Genomic DNA, 16451 nt, shown 5'->3' with positions numbered 1-16451 from the left:
ATACAGGGATGTTTCAGCCTCAGCTAACTTTGCCAAAAACTCATCTTCTTTCTTGTCGTCTCCCTCTGCAGCTTCAGATAAATCTCCCGTCTCAGCTAACTCTTCATCAAAAAGCTCAGCAGCTCTGTACAGCCCAAAGATCTCATCATTCCATTCAGTTGCTCTACTTTCACCTGTAACCTCTGAGTTCACTTCTCCATGTAGATACCAATCACTCCGCATCTTATAACCCTCCTCCATTCCCCTGGTAACTAGATGGTGAACTACAACACTTGCTGAATGACGATCAATGTTACGGCAGTCTATGCACGGGCATATAATCATATCAATCCCTCCCATAGCTGAAGCCACATCCCGGACAAACTGTGAAGCCCTCTCTTATATCCAGGATCAACTCTTCCATTAACAATCAAAATGAAAACAAAAGAAACATGTTAGTGAGATGCACCAAATGAAAACTAAAATATATATGCTTAAGATCAGTACCTGCTTAGATGTACCCAAGCTTTGTCCATCGTACTATGTTCGAACCTAAGTTGAAAGCTTTTCGTAACATAAATGTGATGTCAAGTTGTCCTCAGAGCATATAACGATACATAAAATCCAAAAAATCATCAAAATAATTCAGAGCATATAACAATACCAAACAAGAACTCAAAGCAACCAAGAACTCAAAGCAAATAAGAACTCAAAGCAACCAAGAACTCAAAAAGTAAAATAATAAATTAGAGATTATGTAAATCGATTTTAACTCAAAATTAGGACTTCCAATACCTTCGAGATGTAAAACCGGAGCTGAATCGAAGAACTGTGGCGGCTGGGAGAAGCGGCGAGGATGGTTTGAAGCGGCGATGATGGTTTGAGCTTCGTCGGAGATTGGTTTCGAGATGGGAAATGAGGCGGATTTCGTTTAGGGTTTTTGAGATGGAGGTTGATAGAGATTGGTTCCCGAGCTAATTGGTTTCCAGATTTGTTTTTCGAGAGAGAATCGATGGGGATTTCATTTAGGGTTCAATAGAGAAAGAGGGAAATGAGAGAGATGAGAGGAAAACCCGATGAGAGTGAGGGAAAAGCTAATTTTTCACTAAGTGTTTTGCGAAAAAGCTTATTTTAGGTTTCCGCTTACTAAAACTCTATCATAGCATTTATCTAATGCTGTTATATAATTAAAAAATATTACCCTCATCAACGACAGCAGTTCGGTAAAATGAGCTATAACAATGTGCTATGAATAGCAACTTTTTGTAGTGTTAGTTTCCGACCCCTTTTGAATATTGTAGAAAAAGATCGATACTATATGTCAAATTGTCAATCGTAAGATTAATTTTCCTTTCTTCTTTTACACTTTGTAGTGAAGGTGAAGGCTGAAACAGTAAACATTATAAACTTAAGAACAACATCTAACACAGATCCAAGCAAGCTTGAATACAAACTGTAAGGCATTGAAATACTAAAAAGATCAAACCCAAAACTATAAGAAAATAAAAGAAGCCTCACAAACCCAAAACAATCAGTGGCAATAGGCTTGAACTTGGACGTGACTCAAAACAGCATAGAGAGATCGACAAAGTTGAACCGATCAACCGAAACAACAACTCAAAACCACTCCAAATATTTAATCACAGCACAAAACCAAAGCAACATTAGTATCAACATTAGAAAAATGTGAACCGAACAAAGGAATATTCAATGAAAATAATAATTATAGTTATTCTGCCGACGGTGCACAGGAGGGCACCAAGACTTGGAAAGAAAGTCTCGATCAATCTATTAGGTATTTGATTAACGTTGCTTCACCATACAGCATGCCTTTATTTTCTCGTCCAGCCACACTTGTAAGGTCACATTCTGGCTCCTTAATAGCCGGTTAATACTTCCTAATTTTCCCGATTTTAAGCATATATAACTCGATCAAGCTGGGCACATTGTATTACACTAGCTAGTACTGTGTTGAATATAAAATACTTCAAAAAAAAAAAAACTTAAGATGCCATTTTATTGGTTTAAGTCATTTTAACGAAAAATGTTTTTTTTTAAGAAAGGAACGGAAAAGGTTTTCATTCTTCTACTATCGTTTGTTTTCGTTATTAGAATTGAATTTTCAACGTTCTTCACGTCATTTTATCTGCCTTAAATTTTATATTAAGACCTAGGAGGCTACTCGGACTATATCAAATCGAAATCTAAACATTGAATCTTACGCACTTTTTACATGGTACATTGATTATGGATGATACAACACTAACCGTGCTTAAAAGTTATTTCAGAATCGTTCATTTTATTTATCTTGCATGTGGCTACTTTCACATCTGCCATAAATTTTACGTTTGGCCTAGGGGGCTAGGACTATATATGGTCATTCGAAATCTGAACAAAATATCTTGCGCACTTTTTACCTGATACATTGGTTATCGGTGATACGCTATCCGTACTTAGAAGTTAGATCAGAATCGTTCATTTTGTTTATCTTGCATGTGGCTACTTTCACATTCGTCAGGTGTTCTTTATAAGCTTTTTTTTTTTTTTTGTTCTTTATAAGCTTGAACCCAAGAAGCATAATATATGTATGTAGTTATTGATCCAATACAGAATTATATTTATATATAATTCGATGACAAGAAGAAAAAATAGTATCAGATATAGTCAAATAGCCTATTAGTATATAAAATCCATATATATTTTTGCTTCCTTCGTTCAAATGGTTTTTTATAATATTTATAATTTAATTTATTTTTTGTCTTTTAAATAGTTAAACCAATTATAAAATAACGTACAACCACCTTCAAATGTTTCATTTGAGAAATTTTTTTACTATTGAGATATACAATGAAAAGCAACCAATGAAACTACTCTATGGAAGAAAAATAAGTGAGAAAAAAATACACAAACTTACGCTATAAAACAGAAACGGGTTGTTTGAATACAAACTTGAAACTGTCAAATTCTTGGAAAACTAGTTACAAATTTTTTGGACTTTGTGAGAAAAATATTCAACATTAATGAAGAATTATTTAAACGTACTCTACTCATTCCACCACATGTATGGCTACTGCAAAATAATGACTCGTCAAATCCTATATAAACTATATAATTTCCTTCGTCCTTCACAAACATTTCACGCCCCCATATCTCTCTCATTCTCTCTACGGATCAAAAAAACGAGATGGGGCTTAAGAATATCATAGTGGCAATATTTCTAATTGCCATAACCATCATCATACTGATTTCTACAGTATCAGTTAGCAACAACGAAACAGAAACTCATTTGCAAACGCAAACGCTCGTTACGAAGGAACCTCCTAGGGTGAGTCGTTTCCTAGCGCAAAAGGCGAAGAAAGATCCTCGCAACGGTAACGCGGCTGATCATTGCAACAAGAACGAGGAGATATGCAAGAGTCGAGGATCGTCCAACTCCACAATGGCTTGTTGTAGTAACACGTGTGCTGATGTGGCGTATGATAACGATAATTGTGGCGCATGTAACAACCAATGCAAGTTCACGCAGACTTGTTGTGGAGGAGAATGTGTTTACTTGGCTTATGATAAGAGGCATTGTGGTGAATGTAACCATCGTTGTTTGGTTGGTGACTTTTGTGTCTATGGGTTGTGTAATTACGCTTGATATATGTGGTTAGTTAGTTTTTCTATACTGAACTTTGCTATGTTTACTACTGCTCTAATTAATGTGATTTTATAATATAAAGTTATTGTTTGGGTTTGTTCACTTGTTGTTTTTTTATATAGAAATCTGGATCAAGAAATTGATATGGGCATATAAGTTTTCATGTGATTAGTATTTGATATTGCGAAAAGATTCAACGAAATGGAAAGCATAGTCGGTGTTCGTTGGTTAGGTAAAACTTGGAAAATTTCGTCTTGCATTAATTTAAAGAAATTCTTGGGTTCACCAACAGAGTGAATTTTAAGGTTCACCCAACCAATATGATTTCGTTATTTCATATTCAGTATCTTTTAAAAATGGAAACAAAATCATGTCAAATTATATTAATACTTTTAAACTAAAAAAATAAAAATTAATATTAATTGCAAACAAAAATACGTTTTAGAAAAATATATTTTTAATACCGTCAGCCAAACACTAAACCCTAAATCTTAAATCCTAAACCCCTGGGTAAACCCTAAACCTTCGGTAAATCCAAAATGCTTGGATAAATATCTAAATCCTACGGTTTAGGATTTATCCAAGGGTTTATGATTTACCCAAGGGTTTAGGATTTAGTATTTAGGGTTTAGGGTTTAGTGTTTTGCTGATTGTGTTAAAAATATTTTTTTAAAAAAATCTAAAGATTTAGGATTTATCCAAGGGTTTATCATGGATTTAAGGTTTATGATTTAGGGTTTATAGTTTAGGGTTTAGTGTTTTGCTGACGGTATTTTAAATATAAAATCTTTTTTGCGACTACTATTATTTTCTATTTATTTTTATTTTAAAAACATAATAAAACTTGACAATATTTTGTTTCCTTTTTTAAAAGATACTAAATATGAAATAACGAAATCCTATTGGTTGGGTGAACCTTAAGGTTCACTCTAGGGATGAACCCAAGTATTTCTCATTAATTTAGGATTTTTTCTTGGGTTCACCCCCTAGAGTGAAGGTTCACCAACCAATAGGAATTAGTTATTTTATATTGAGTATCTTTTGAAAAAGGAAACAAAATAATTGTCAAGTTATATTATGTTTAAAATAAAAAAAAAGTAAAAATAATAGTAATTGTATAAATGTATTTAAAAAAACTATATAAAATTTTAAGGTTTAGAATTTATCTAAAGGTTTAAGATTTAGAATTAAAAAATTCAGTGTTTTTATGATTTAGAGTTTGATATTTATGAATTAGAATTTATGATTTATCCAAGGGTTTAGAGATTACCCAAGGGTTTAGGGGTTAGGATTAGGGTTTAGGGTATAGTTTTTGCTGGCGGATTTAAAATTATTTTTCAAAAATTCGTTTTTTGTTAATTACTATTTTGATTTATTTTACATTTATTTTAAAAACATAATGCAATTTGATAATTATTTTGTTTCTTTTTTTAAAAAGATACTCAATCTAAGATAACAAGTTTCTATTGGTTGGTGAACCCAAGAATAACTCTTAATTTAGTAGCTGCAAGATTTTCACTACTACAAAATCCGAATACTGTTAACATAACAGTGCAAGCTAATTCATATTAGTTTTTTTTGTATACATTTTTTTTTTGTAAAAAGTTTTTTTTTTTTTGTATACATATGTTGCATTTAAACGATGTATACATCTTCAAGGGTGTGGGCATTTTTCATAGTTTATATAATAACATAATTATATAGTCTTAAAAGTATGATTTTATACATAAACGTGGTTGATGTTTTATTTGTTCTATTTTATTTTACAGAGTACTTAAATGCAACAAATTAAAAAAATAAATATCATTTATTTTTTAAGGAAAATTTCCTTTATATGTTTATTAAAAATAAATAAAACAGTTCTAAGAATTTTTTTTTTCCGAAATTCCAACAAAACTAAAAACAAATTGGTTTAAAAAAGCTTAGCTAGATATTCTATTATTCAACTATGTGGATTCATGTCAATTGAATAAATTCAACTAGTTGAAAAAGAAAAATGGGGTTCATCAAACATTATATAGCAAATATTTTTTTTCAATAAAAATATTTATACCAAAATTTATTATTTTATACTTTACAAATAAAACTTGGTTTATTTGATTCGGAGACAAAAAAAATTGAATCTTTTATCATAATATATAAATTATTTACTAATATTGTTTTTGTTTATAAAACCACATATATTTATACATTAATAGAAAACAATAAAAATTGAAACAAAATAATAAAATAGAATATTGGATTGTTGTAAATAAAATCACTATATAATATAAATGTTAAATGGATATTGAGTGATTATGTGAAAAAATGATGTGGAATAATAAAAACGTAAAAAAGTGTTGAATAAGAAAATCATTGTAGATGTCTTATAGTAAGCTTTGATAATTATTTAGAACTTTTACTAAAGCTAATCTTATGATATTTAATCTGGGTTTTCTTCCAAATTTGAAACACAATTGTTTAACAAGTTCATTAAACAACTTAATTAAATTAAATTAAACTATTTAGTCAAAAAAACTTAATTAAACTAAACACAATTGTTGATCAACAAAGTTAAACTTATTTGTGGTATTTCTCGGTAATGGTGTCTAATATTTAATTAACAAGTAAACGAAATTGTTTAACAAGTTCATTAAAAATTGTTCAATAGCTGCATTAATTTAAATCAAATCTTGCAATAACGTGGAAATTAAACAAGGAGAATAAACAAAGTAGCAATTGTTTAACAAGTTCAAAACCAGAAAATGACACGATCCAAGAAACAAAATTAAGTACTAGAATTTGGTTATAATTAATAAAGTCAAATTGTGATATTCGAAGTTAATATCGCTAGATCCTAAATTTTCTTCCAGTATTAGGGATATTATATCCCACATCGGAAATTTTAAGGGACATTAAATAATATATAAAATATTATGGTCAATCCATTAATCACCAATCTATCTTATTAAAACAGAAATATTGGAATTTTTTCTAGGTGAATTTTTAAATTGGACCTACTATTAGATATGATATATTTTCTGATCCTATTAACTAACAATTAATGTTACTAATTCCTTATTCTATGCTAACTTAATACTTTATATACATTCATTTTATCAGTTGATCCATTTTTTTTTATTCAAAAAAATATTTTCTTTTCCAATTGATTTCATAACCAACATGCAGTAATGTTAAATTTGAGATTTCATAATCACCATCTAATAAGTCCATGCGATGATCACCATACAATACATTACTCTTTAACCAATTAATTTTATATAATAGTCGTGCTATATGATATATTCAAAGTGGATTCAAATCAAACTTATTAACCCATTACCTTTTAACCAATTCAAACATGATTATATATCGGATTACCGGGTTTACTGGCTCGACGATCTAAATTTGGATTTAAAAATGTTGATTCAAACCCAGTTTTTTAAATAAACAAAGTTCTTACATATTAAATACTTGTAACATTGTTAACAAAATTTTGAATCATAAATATCCCGCGCTTCCGAAGCGCGGATCATGATCTAGTTAGTTTTAAATTAGAATCTACTCCCTCCGTTTCGAATTATATGTCGTTTTAGAGCAAAATTTTTGTTTCAAAATAAGTGTCGTTGTATGATTTCAATGCAAAATTTATTGATTTTTTATTCTAAGCAATTTTTCTATTGGTTGAAATCGGGTTAGGTGTAGTGGTAATGATGTTTTTATCTAGTAAATATATAAACTTAAATATTTTATTAATCTGTGTGTCAAGTCTAGAACGACAAATAAAATGAAACGGAGGGAGTATAATGTAACCCGAATCTAACATGGTATCAGAGCCCAGATCCTAAATATTCTAAACTCCTTAATTAATATTAATCATTCCCGACTGGGTTTATAGGTCGTAATTAATTCTTTCCGGCCGGATATAAAAGTCGTAATTAACTCGCTCGACCGAGTATAACTGTCTTAAAGTTTCGAAATTTCTGGCCGATAAAAATCATCATCTCGAAGAAGGGTATTAGAGATATTATACCCACATCAAAAATTCTAAGAGACATTAACTAATATATAAAAAGTTATGGTCAGTCCACTAATCATCAATTGATTTTAAATTGAAGGTCCATAATATAACCGAAATCTAATATAGAGAACTTTCAACAACAGTTTTTAGAGAAATTTTTAACATTGAAAAAAAAAACAATTAAAAATAAGAGAGAGAATGCACTAAAGCTTTAAAATAAAAGGTTTATGGATACTGATTAGATCATTGGATTTCCATTAGTCACTTGTCTCTTTTATATTAGTTGATTTTTAAAAGGAAAAAGAAAATTAAATGGTTTAATTAATTTACACTAGAATAATAATAGTTTGTTTGTTTAGAAATCTATTTGGACTTCTTTCCTATAATGCTCTTAGATGCCTAAATCTCATTTAGCTCAACTAGTATTAGATTAGAACTTCCCAAACTTTGCATTAAGATTGAATGAATTCATATTTTCATGAGAGAAATCTCCTTCTCAAAGTTGACTATAAAATCAGAAGTTACAAAGTTTTCATGAAGATTACAATCAGACTGATGCGCAATGTTGTTCAATCCAATGTTAGTCGTCCTACTGACCCAAGATAACTAGATAAGTAAAATTTAGAATTCATAACATCGAGAGGTTGTTAGAGCACCTGCATTAAAAAATCATGGGGAATGTTTACATATTTTTCTATAAAAAAATATAATAATAAAAAAGAAGTGAATCTGGGTCAGAAAGTATCGTTAGTAAGAGGCGGTTCATCAACTGTTCCGTGGGCTCTACGACACATGACGATCCACGACTAGTCCGTTTTATTATTATTATTATTTTTCTTTTTTTAAATTCGAACGGAAAAAATAAATAAAAAATTATAAAACTTACCTTGGAAAACGAGAAGCGAGGGGTTCACTAATATGGGGATGCCTTTAGTAATAATAACGTCCCACGTTAGAAGTGAGGACCCGTCCAGAGCAACATATAAAAGACATGACACGAATCATTTGGCTATCACTTGATTTTCAGTTAGAAACTATGTGATATTCAACATTGAAAAATATTATGTTCTTTCAGTCAAAAAAAAAATATTATGTTCTTGCATTAAAACATAACATTTATCAAGTAGATGGTGGTTTAGTGATTCTTCAACTCTACTTCAGAGATTGTTATATTTTGAATACAGTTTTTTTTTTTTGGGCAGACATATGAAGTAGAGTTGAAGAATCACAAAATATGGGAAGAGATTAGGGACAGACATATGAAAACATTCACAATTTAAAAAAGAAGATCATGTGACAGTTCACTTATTTACGCTTATGAAAAAAAAATCTGACAATTCACTTATTATTAGTTAATTTTGAGTTAGAAATTCAAAAAATTCAACATTTACCAAGCAAGTAAATAGTGGTGTAATGATTCTTGAGAGTACTCAAGACAGCTACTTCAACTCTACTTGAGAAGGGTTTAATATCTTAAATGCAGTTTTTGTAAAAACGTTTTTTCTCTACACTCCTTTCGTTATATCCATTTTCAATCTAAATAATATTTTTGGTAAAGTTTTGCTCACTTTATAACTTATTAATAAATGTTACGAGAAAAATAATCCGTCTTCAGGCAAATAAGATGTACCAAAAAAATGCAAATCATTTTAAATTGGGTCTCATCGTGATTTCACTAAATTTAGAGTTACTTTTGCAAATAATTTTTCAAGAGAGATAAAAAATAAGCGAAACTTGGAGATCGAGCGCCGGAGAATTTTTTATTTATTTGTTTTTGAACTTAACAGTCGCGGCGAGGTGAGATCGAAGCAGATCTCTCGCCGGAAAACATCCAATGGTGAAGGCACTGCAAGGCGCGGCTCAGAATCTACCGGCGGATGTGAACCACCTGATCGATCAGTTAGAGCGTCACTGCTTGGCTCCCGATGGATCTCTTGTTACCAAATCAGCCTACTACGATCTTCAACTCGTAATCTCCCTCTCTCTCTCTCTCTCAGTATCTTACGAGTATTAGGTTCAGATTCGTGTCCTCAATCCATTTAATTATAAGCTTTTGTTATCTGACATTGCAGGCGAGAGAGGAGATGTCTCGGGAGAGACTGCGTTATCTGGAAGCTATGGTAGCACTTTTATCTCTTCTTCATGACTTTCATTCTCTTACTCCAAATTAGGGTTTGGTATTTTGTGATTCATCCCTAATCACTAGGCCTGGGCATTAGGGATTTCGGATCGGGTTGGGTAACCGGGTCGGGTCTTTATGTTAGAGAGAGTTTCGGAACCATATAGATATCCATAGAATATTGTTTAGATCGTTTCTTATCGGATTCGCATTTGTTCGGTTCAGTTATTTGGTAGATTCCGGTTTAGATTTTCGGGTTGGGGGTAAAATGGACCTTCAAATATCTACATTTGATCAACAGTGACAGTTTTTTAAATGGACTGTTGTTTTACAAAATGGTAGGCTATCTATTGTGAAGCTGCAGCTATGGTAGAAGAGTATCAACAAGCTCTTTCAGTAGCTAACCATGGAGGTACTCGGGATGTTCACGGTCTTTACCCTCAACTTGGCTTGAAGAATTCTCCTCAGGTCTCTAACCTAAAAATGTAGTTTTTCTGGAATCCAGTTTTGTTATCTCTTAGACTCATTGTTGACTTTATCAGGTTTATGAGACTTTAGAGCATAGGTTGGTGGTTGCTGAGGCAGCTCAGAAACTGAGGCTGCCTCTTATTTCAGATGATGGTGAAATCCACGAGGAAGAGATCGAAAAGTGGAGCATGCTATCAAGAAGCTCTCTTGATAGTGCAGCCACGAGTTTTACAGTCAGCTCTGCTTCTAACTCGGTGAACTATGCGAATAGCTCTGCGAACAGCGTCGCCTTTGGTGCTGCTGATACTGATGGAGTTGGTGGTGTGCCGAATCGCTTTCTTGGAATAACACCTGCTTATCTATCATATGTCCAGCTCCAAAATACTATGTCCATGGTACGTGTGAGATCATATTGTGTGTCTCGTGTTGGTCTCTTCATCACTATATTGTGCCTTCCTCTGTTTTGTGCACCAATTCTTATGTTCTTATTAAACAATTGCCTTAGGATATGGCTGACTACCAAATGTTTCTTGCTCGTGAGATAGAAGGTCGATTGAAGGACAAGTGTGATAAGTTGGCTGATGCCATTGTTGACGACACTGGTAAGATCTTCTTAACTACCAGCACACTCTTGAAGCGAGTGCGATACTTATCCCTTCATGTAAAGTTGCACTGCACGTACTGACCAGATTTTCCTGATTGTCTACATTAATGACAGATTCATCTACTGGAAATCAAAATTCAAGTGCTAGGCTCCCAGAAAGGTTAGCTTTGGCACTGATGTTTAACTATGGCTAGAAACATTTAGAAGAAAAAACTTGCTTTCCTTATATCTGTTATAAACTTAATGAGTATTATGAAGACTATTAGCTACTCCGCTATCTAGGGATATATATATCTACATGATGTGTCATACATGTATACATAATGTAGTTCTAAGCCAAGAAATAAGAATGTCTTTCTTACGATATTATATTCATAGAGAAACAATCATGTTGGTGATTCGTATTCTGTTTCTCTATAGAGTTTATCCGAAAATCTTAACAGATCAGATGACGTTATCACACTTACTCATACTCTGATTCACTCTAGCACCATAATGTCTTCCTGCATTTCCAGAGTTAAGTTTATAATTGAGGAGATTGAAAGGGAAGAAGCGGCTCTACGAGAGGACCTCTACTCTGCTGATAGGAAATTTGCAGAATATTACAATGTAGGTGAAAAGGAATATAATACTGCATTATGCAAAACCTCATTACCTGGCTGTTGTATGATAGTTTCTACATACAAATTTGTGTACTTAAGTTTCTACATTTATATCAATGTTACTTCCTATGAGTTATTCTTGTAGCCCCAAGTGCTAGTAAGTTCTGATGACTGTTTGATTTTATTCTGAACAAGGTCCTGGAACAAATACTCGGGGTACTTATAAAGCTTGTGAAGGATCTGAAGTTAGAACACCAACACAAATATGTAAGCAGTTTCAGTCTTTTCCTATTGATTAAGTTGCTGCACTTCTCTCATTTTCATTAATTATATATTGCTACAGGATGAGATGCAGAAGACTTGGTTGTGTAAAAGGTGTGAGACCATGAACGCAAAATTAAGGTATTACCCTCATCCATCACTGTTAAAGATCTATATTTGCGGCTATTGCAGTAACTGATGTCTTATTTTTTTCTCTCTTTGCTTGAAGGGTTTTAGAACATATTCTCTTACTTGAAACATACACCCCTGAATCCATACCAGCCTTGCACAGCATCAGGTTCGGAACTCAAACTTTCCAAAAGTGTATTTCATACCATGAACTCATGAAACCGGCGCACATCTCTGATTTTGTCGTATTTTTTTACTAGGAATTATCTAGTCGAGGCTACTGAAGAAGCTTCAGCTGCATACAACAAAGCGGTTTGTGTCTTATCTTCTCTTTCATTGCTTTGCTATAAAGCCTTCTTGTCCCATCAAATAAACTAACCAAAGCCTGCAAAACGACCAGGTTACACGGCTGAGAGAATATCAAGGAGTAGATCCTCATTTTGATACAATTGCCAGACAATACCATGACATTGTTAAGGTATATGCTATTACAAAAAAAAAATGAGGAGACTATTAATTACATTACTAAACCTTTTCTTCTATACATTCGACTTGTGGGAAAGCTATAGCAAAATGATAATGAGAACTTGTTGTTTCTGCAGAAACTGGAAAATATGCAGTGGACAATCCATCAAGTTGAAATGGACCTTAAAGCGCATACCTGATCGCTACATTTCTCTCTCACACGTTCATTTTGCCAACAACAGTTATGACATTAACAAATCTGTATGGGAGAAAAGGTCAGTTTAATATAAATGTTTCATCAACTGTTTGCATTATTCTACCGTCGCTCGGTTACTTCAGGATTTTTGTAATATGAAAATTGTTTCTCGTTTGTCTGAGAGATATTTTAATTTAACCAATCAGAAAACAAGAAATAAATTAACAAGGGAGAATTAGGTAAATATCATTAATGAGAGTCTTAATTAGCCAAATGCCAATGATGTGAAGTAACTGATTTGGATGATGTCTTTTTGGTGTTGGATTGCCGAAAATACCCTTCTATGCATGTGACACATTAATTGCCTGAACTGATACATCAGATTTGGCAGAGTACACTGCGCAGGACTGGCACATCAGGTTTGGCAGATTACTTTTTGCAGTGTATTTTTTTTTGACAGCATTTGGCAGTTTTTTGTAGGAAGATGCTTAAGTTAACGATTAAAGAAGATGCTTAACAGTACATATATACTTTACATATATTTTAAAAAGACCTGATAAAATTGTTAGAGACAAAATGATTATGAAAAATAAAAGCGTAAATCTATAGTAGTAATTTTATGAATTATAAAATTCTGATAAACACTTTTTCCTCGGTTTATGATGAACAATTTTAGAATTAATAAATAAATGTGACTGTCAAACATGTTATAGATTTTGTTAGCAAGTTAATAAGATGTGTAATATATTTCACATTTTGTTAATATTGAATACTATTTGTTAACACATATATTATTCATTTCATATTTAGAAGACTAGAATCATAATCAATCACATACATATGTTAAATTATATGTTAGCAAGGTATGTGTATAGTTAACGGCTAATGATATTGACTAATATGCTATAAAATTTGTTAGCGAGTTAACAAATTGTGTAGCATGTTTTACATTTTTGTTAACATTGAATTATGCTTGTTAACATGTAACAATTTTTTTATTAGATTATATTTTGTTATAATACATTAAACAAATCAATAACTTAATAAATATACTATATAATTCAGCATCATTTACCAAAGTTAACACACTATGAAATTGACTATTAAAGTTGTTACAATTTTTGTTAGCGAGTTAAAAAACTATGTTACATGATACGCTTTATCTTAACGTTGAATACTACTTGTTAACATGTTACAAATTATGTTATCGAAGTAATATATATAATAAAATAGATGAAAAAATTGACAATCATTACACAGATCATTAAAATAGATGAAAAATTGATAATAATTCAAACAAATGAAAAATTGATAATCATTAAACAATTTTTTATTAGGTTATATTTTATTATAATACATTAAACAAATCAATAACTTAATAATACACTATATAATTCAGTATCATTTACGAAAGTTATCCACTATGAATTTGAGGTTGTTATAAGTTTTGTTAGCGATTTAACAGGCTATGTTACATGTTACGCATTATGTTAACATTGAATACTACTTATTAACATGCTACAAATTATATTATCGATGTAATCAGATATAACTGACCGAAGTTAGTAAAATAGATGAAAAAATTGATGATCAGAAATAGTTAGATATTTGAAACCATGAATTTGGTTCGTAATTGATGAGAGATGAAAGAAAAAAAGGAAAGAGGATGGAGGAAAAGAAAGAAAGAAGATGAAAAATAAAGAGAAAAAACAAAAGAGAACTAAAAGAGAAAAAGAATTATCCAACAGATAGAAAAATTATTCTGACACACGACAAACCTAAAAAAGTAACCTGCAGAGTGGCAGAGGGGTAAAATCGTCCGACGAAAAATGTTTACGAGATTAAGGATAGATGGTGAATTAGGGGTTGGTTTAGGTGCATTTTTACCAATTTCTCTTTCCTTTTTCAGCTGCTCTTTAGTTACTTTTCTCTTACGGAACCTTTTAACAAAAAGGTAACAAGTGTTACGAAAAAGGAAAATCTTTTTAAAATAAGAAAGATCTTTCTAAGTGCAATATTCCGACCGTTAAATGGAAATAACACGAACACAAGAAAGGAAACTCGTTGCTATTAAATACCACACTACTCAGGCAGTGCAACAACAACAACAACAATACAAATTAAAGAAACATAGCACTGACTATTCGGATAGAGCTCTCCTCTAGGTAGTTTCTACATTTTTTTTCTCTGTGCTGCATTCTCGGTCGAACTCTATTTCTTGCTATGTTTCTAGTATCCTCTGTTATTCCAATGGACGTTGCAAAGTCGGAGACTTTAAACACAAGCGACTCTTTCTTGCCTCCCAAGAAACGTATGAGACTTGACGAACCTCCCACCGACAATGCACTAGTTTCCACTGCTATAGACAAGGTTTCTTTTTCAAACAATACAAAGTACAAGGGAGTTGTTCAGCATCAGAACGGTCACTGGGGGGCTCAGATTTACGTAGACCACAAACGGATCTGGCTCGGGACTTTCAAATCAGCTGCTGAAGCGGCCATGGGGTACGATAGCGCATCCATCAAGCTTCGGAGCTTCGACACAAACTCGTATAGGAACTTCCCTTGGTCTGATTTAACGGTCCACGAACCGGTGTTTCAAAAAGGCTACACAACAGAAGCTGTCTTGAACATGATCAAAGACGGTTCTTACCAACGTGAGTTTCAAGATTTTCTCAAAAACCGTTCTCAAGTTGTCGTGGGATCAAAACAGAACCGAAGAGGTGAAGAATCGAACAAGTGCTTCTCTTGCACGCAGCTTTTTCAAAAGGAACTGACAGCGAGCGATGTAGGGAAACTCAACAGGCTTGTGATACCTAAGAAGTATGCAGTGAAGTATTTACCTTTCATAAGCGAAAGAGAAGAGGGTGAAATAGTAGAAGACGTTGAGGTTGTGTTTTATGACAGAGAGATGAGATCATGGACGTTTAAGTATTGTTACTGGACAAGTAGCCAGAGCTTTGTCTTCACCAGAGGATGGATTGCTTTCGTCAAGGAGAAGAGCCTCAAGGAGAAAGATGTGATCACTTTTTACACTTGTGATGTTCCGACATTAGAAGGCCAGAGCAAGAACTTCTTGATGGTCGATGTTCATCGCTTTTCAGACAGTGACTCTGTGGTCACTGATGAGGAAGTAAACAAGACAGTTCATAACAGTTCTGATGATGTAATATCGAAACCAGATAACTTCTCTAAATCGAAGTTAGGAGAAGAAGAAACCAAACCAGAGGAGAACAAAGGAGGGTTTATGTTGTTTGGTGTTAGGATCCAATAGTTTAAAGAATATATATAGCATGTCATTGAAAATAATAAATAAAAAATTGGAAATAAAACACAGTTATCACGGTATTGTGGAACTTAATTTTCAAAATAAATTAAAGGCTAAGTCTATCTTCTCTCTTTCTCACGTCCACAAACCAACATTGCAAACCACTAAAATCTATTAGAAAAGATACGTATTGCACGCTCTATCCAAAAAACAAATATATTTCTGGCATGGTCTAGGATCATGAGATTCATAACCATTTAGTAGATTCATAATAATTATTTAATTGTCAAATTCTTTTTACAATAATTTTAAACATATTAACATTTTCATCTTTCTTTTTCGTTTAACAAAATATAGTTGTGATATTACATTTGCTCTAAAGAAATAAGACACCGCAAAATAAAAATAAAGACTGCCAATCCGCGTGTAGCGCAGACACGAACCTAGTATAGATAATGAGATGTGTGGTGCAGTCTACACCAAATTGCTATGCAAGGATTATGAGTGTTGAGATGGAAGCAGGATTGTCCTCATCCCCAAGACCAAATGTAGTTGTGGGAGACTCCAAAGAACAGTTTATCAAAACATAAAATATGGATATGTGCAAAATTGAATTAGAATCACGTTTATCATATTGAAGGTAGTAGTAAGGTTGATCTAAAATAGTTTATTTTAATAATTTCATTTTATTTAAACTATTATTATAGTTTGGACCCTC

The 16451-nt window shown here is 32.3% G+C and overlaps 3 protein-coding genes across 3 annotated transcripts; all 3 read left to right on the top strand.

Annotated features, from left to right (window-relative positions):
* Positions 1 to 3148: 3148 nt before the first annotated feature.
* On the top strand, positions 3149 to 3622 carry LOC108860550 (stigma-specific STIG1-like protein 3). Its single transcript, XM_018634419.2, has one exon. The coding sequence runs from the start codon at positions 3164 to 3166 to the stop codon at positions 3620 to 3622; it is 459 nt and encodes a 152-aa protein (XP_018489921.2). The 5' UTR covers positions 3149 to 3163.
* A 5719-nt stretch (positions 3623 to 9341) lies between these two features.
* Positions 9342 to 12668, top strand: LOC108827844 (AUGMIN subunit 4). Its single transcript, XM_018601383.2, has 13 exons — positions 9342 to 9591; positions 9695 to 9742; positions 10084 to 10209; positions 10284 to 10604; positions 10715 to 10811; positions 10928 to 10973; positions 11329 to 11422; positions 11611 to 11682; positions 11759 to 11817; positions 11906 to 11974; positions 12066 to 12117; positions 12206 to 12283; positions 12408 to 12668. Exons 1-13 carry the CDS (start codon positions 9457 to 9459, stop codon positions 12468 to 12470), a joined length of 1260 nt encoding a protein of 419 aa, XP_018456885.2. The 5' UTR covers positions 9342 to 9456; the 3' UTR covers positions 12471 to 12668.
* A 189-nt stretch (positions 12669 to 12857) lies between these two features.
* Positions 12858 to 16126, top strand: LOC108857809 (AP2/ERF and B3 domain-containing transcription factor At1g50680-like). Its single transcript, XM_056988313.1, has one exon. It carries the CDS (start codon positions 14690 to 14692, stop codon positions 15737 to 15739), a length of 1050 nt encoding a protein of 349 aa, XP_056844293.1. The 5' UTR covers positions 12858 to 14689; the 3' UTR covers positions 15740 to 16126.
* Positions 16127 to 16451: the final 325 nt, after the last annotated feature.

This window comes from Raphanus sativus, chromosome 1, assembly GCF_000801105.2.
Source record: "Raphanus sativus cultivar WK10039 chromosome 1, ASM80110v3, whole genome shotgun sequence".
NCBI lineage: Eukaryota > Viridiplantae > Streptophyta > Magnoliopsida > Brassicales > Brassicaceae > Raphanus > Raphanus sativus.
Note: the sequence above shows the minus strand (reverse complement) of the source record. Positions and strands in the feature narration are given on the sequence as shown.

Coding starts and splice junctions, on each gene's coding strand:
- LOC108857809 (XM_056988313.1), top strand. CDS start 14,690: ATGTTTCTAGTATCCTCTGTTATTCCAATGGACGTTGCAAAGTCGGAG.
- LOC108860550 (XM_018634419.2), top strand. CDS start 3,164: ATGGGGCTTAAGAATATCATAGTGGCAATATTTCTAATTGCCATAACC.
- LOC108827844 (XM_018601383.2), top strand. CDS start 9,457: ATGGTGAAGGCACTGCAAGGCGCGGCTCAGAATCTACCGGCGGATGTG. Junction 10,974..11,328: donor AGTGCTAGGCTCCCAGAAAG/GTTAGCTTTGGC, acceptor CTGCATTTCCAG/AGTTAAGTTTATAATTGAGG. Junction 12,284..12,407: donor AATACCATGACATTGTTAAG/GTATATGCTATT, acceptor TTGTTTCTGCAG/AAACTGGAAAATATGCAGTG.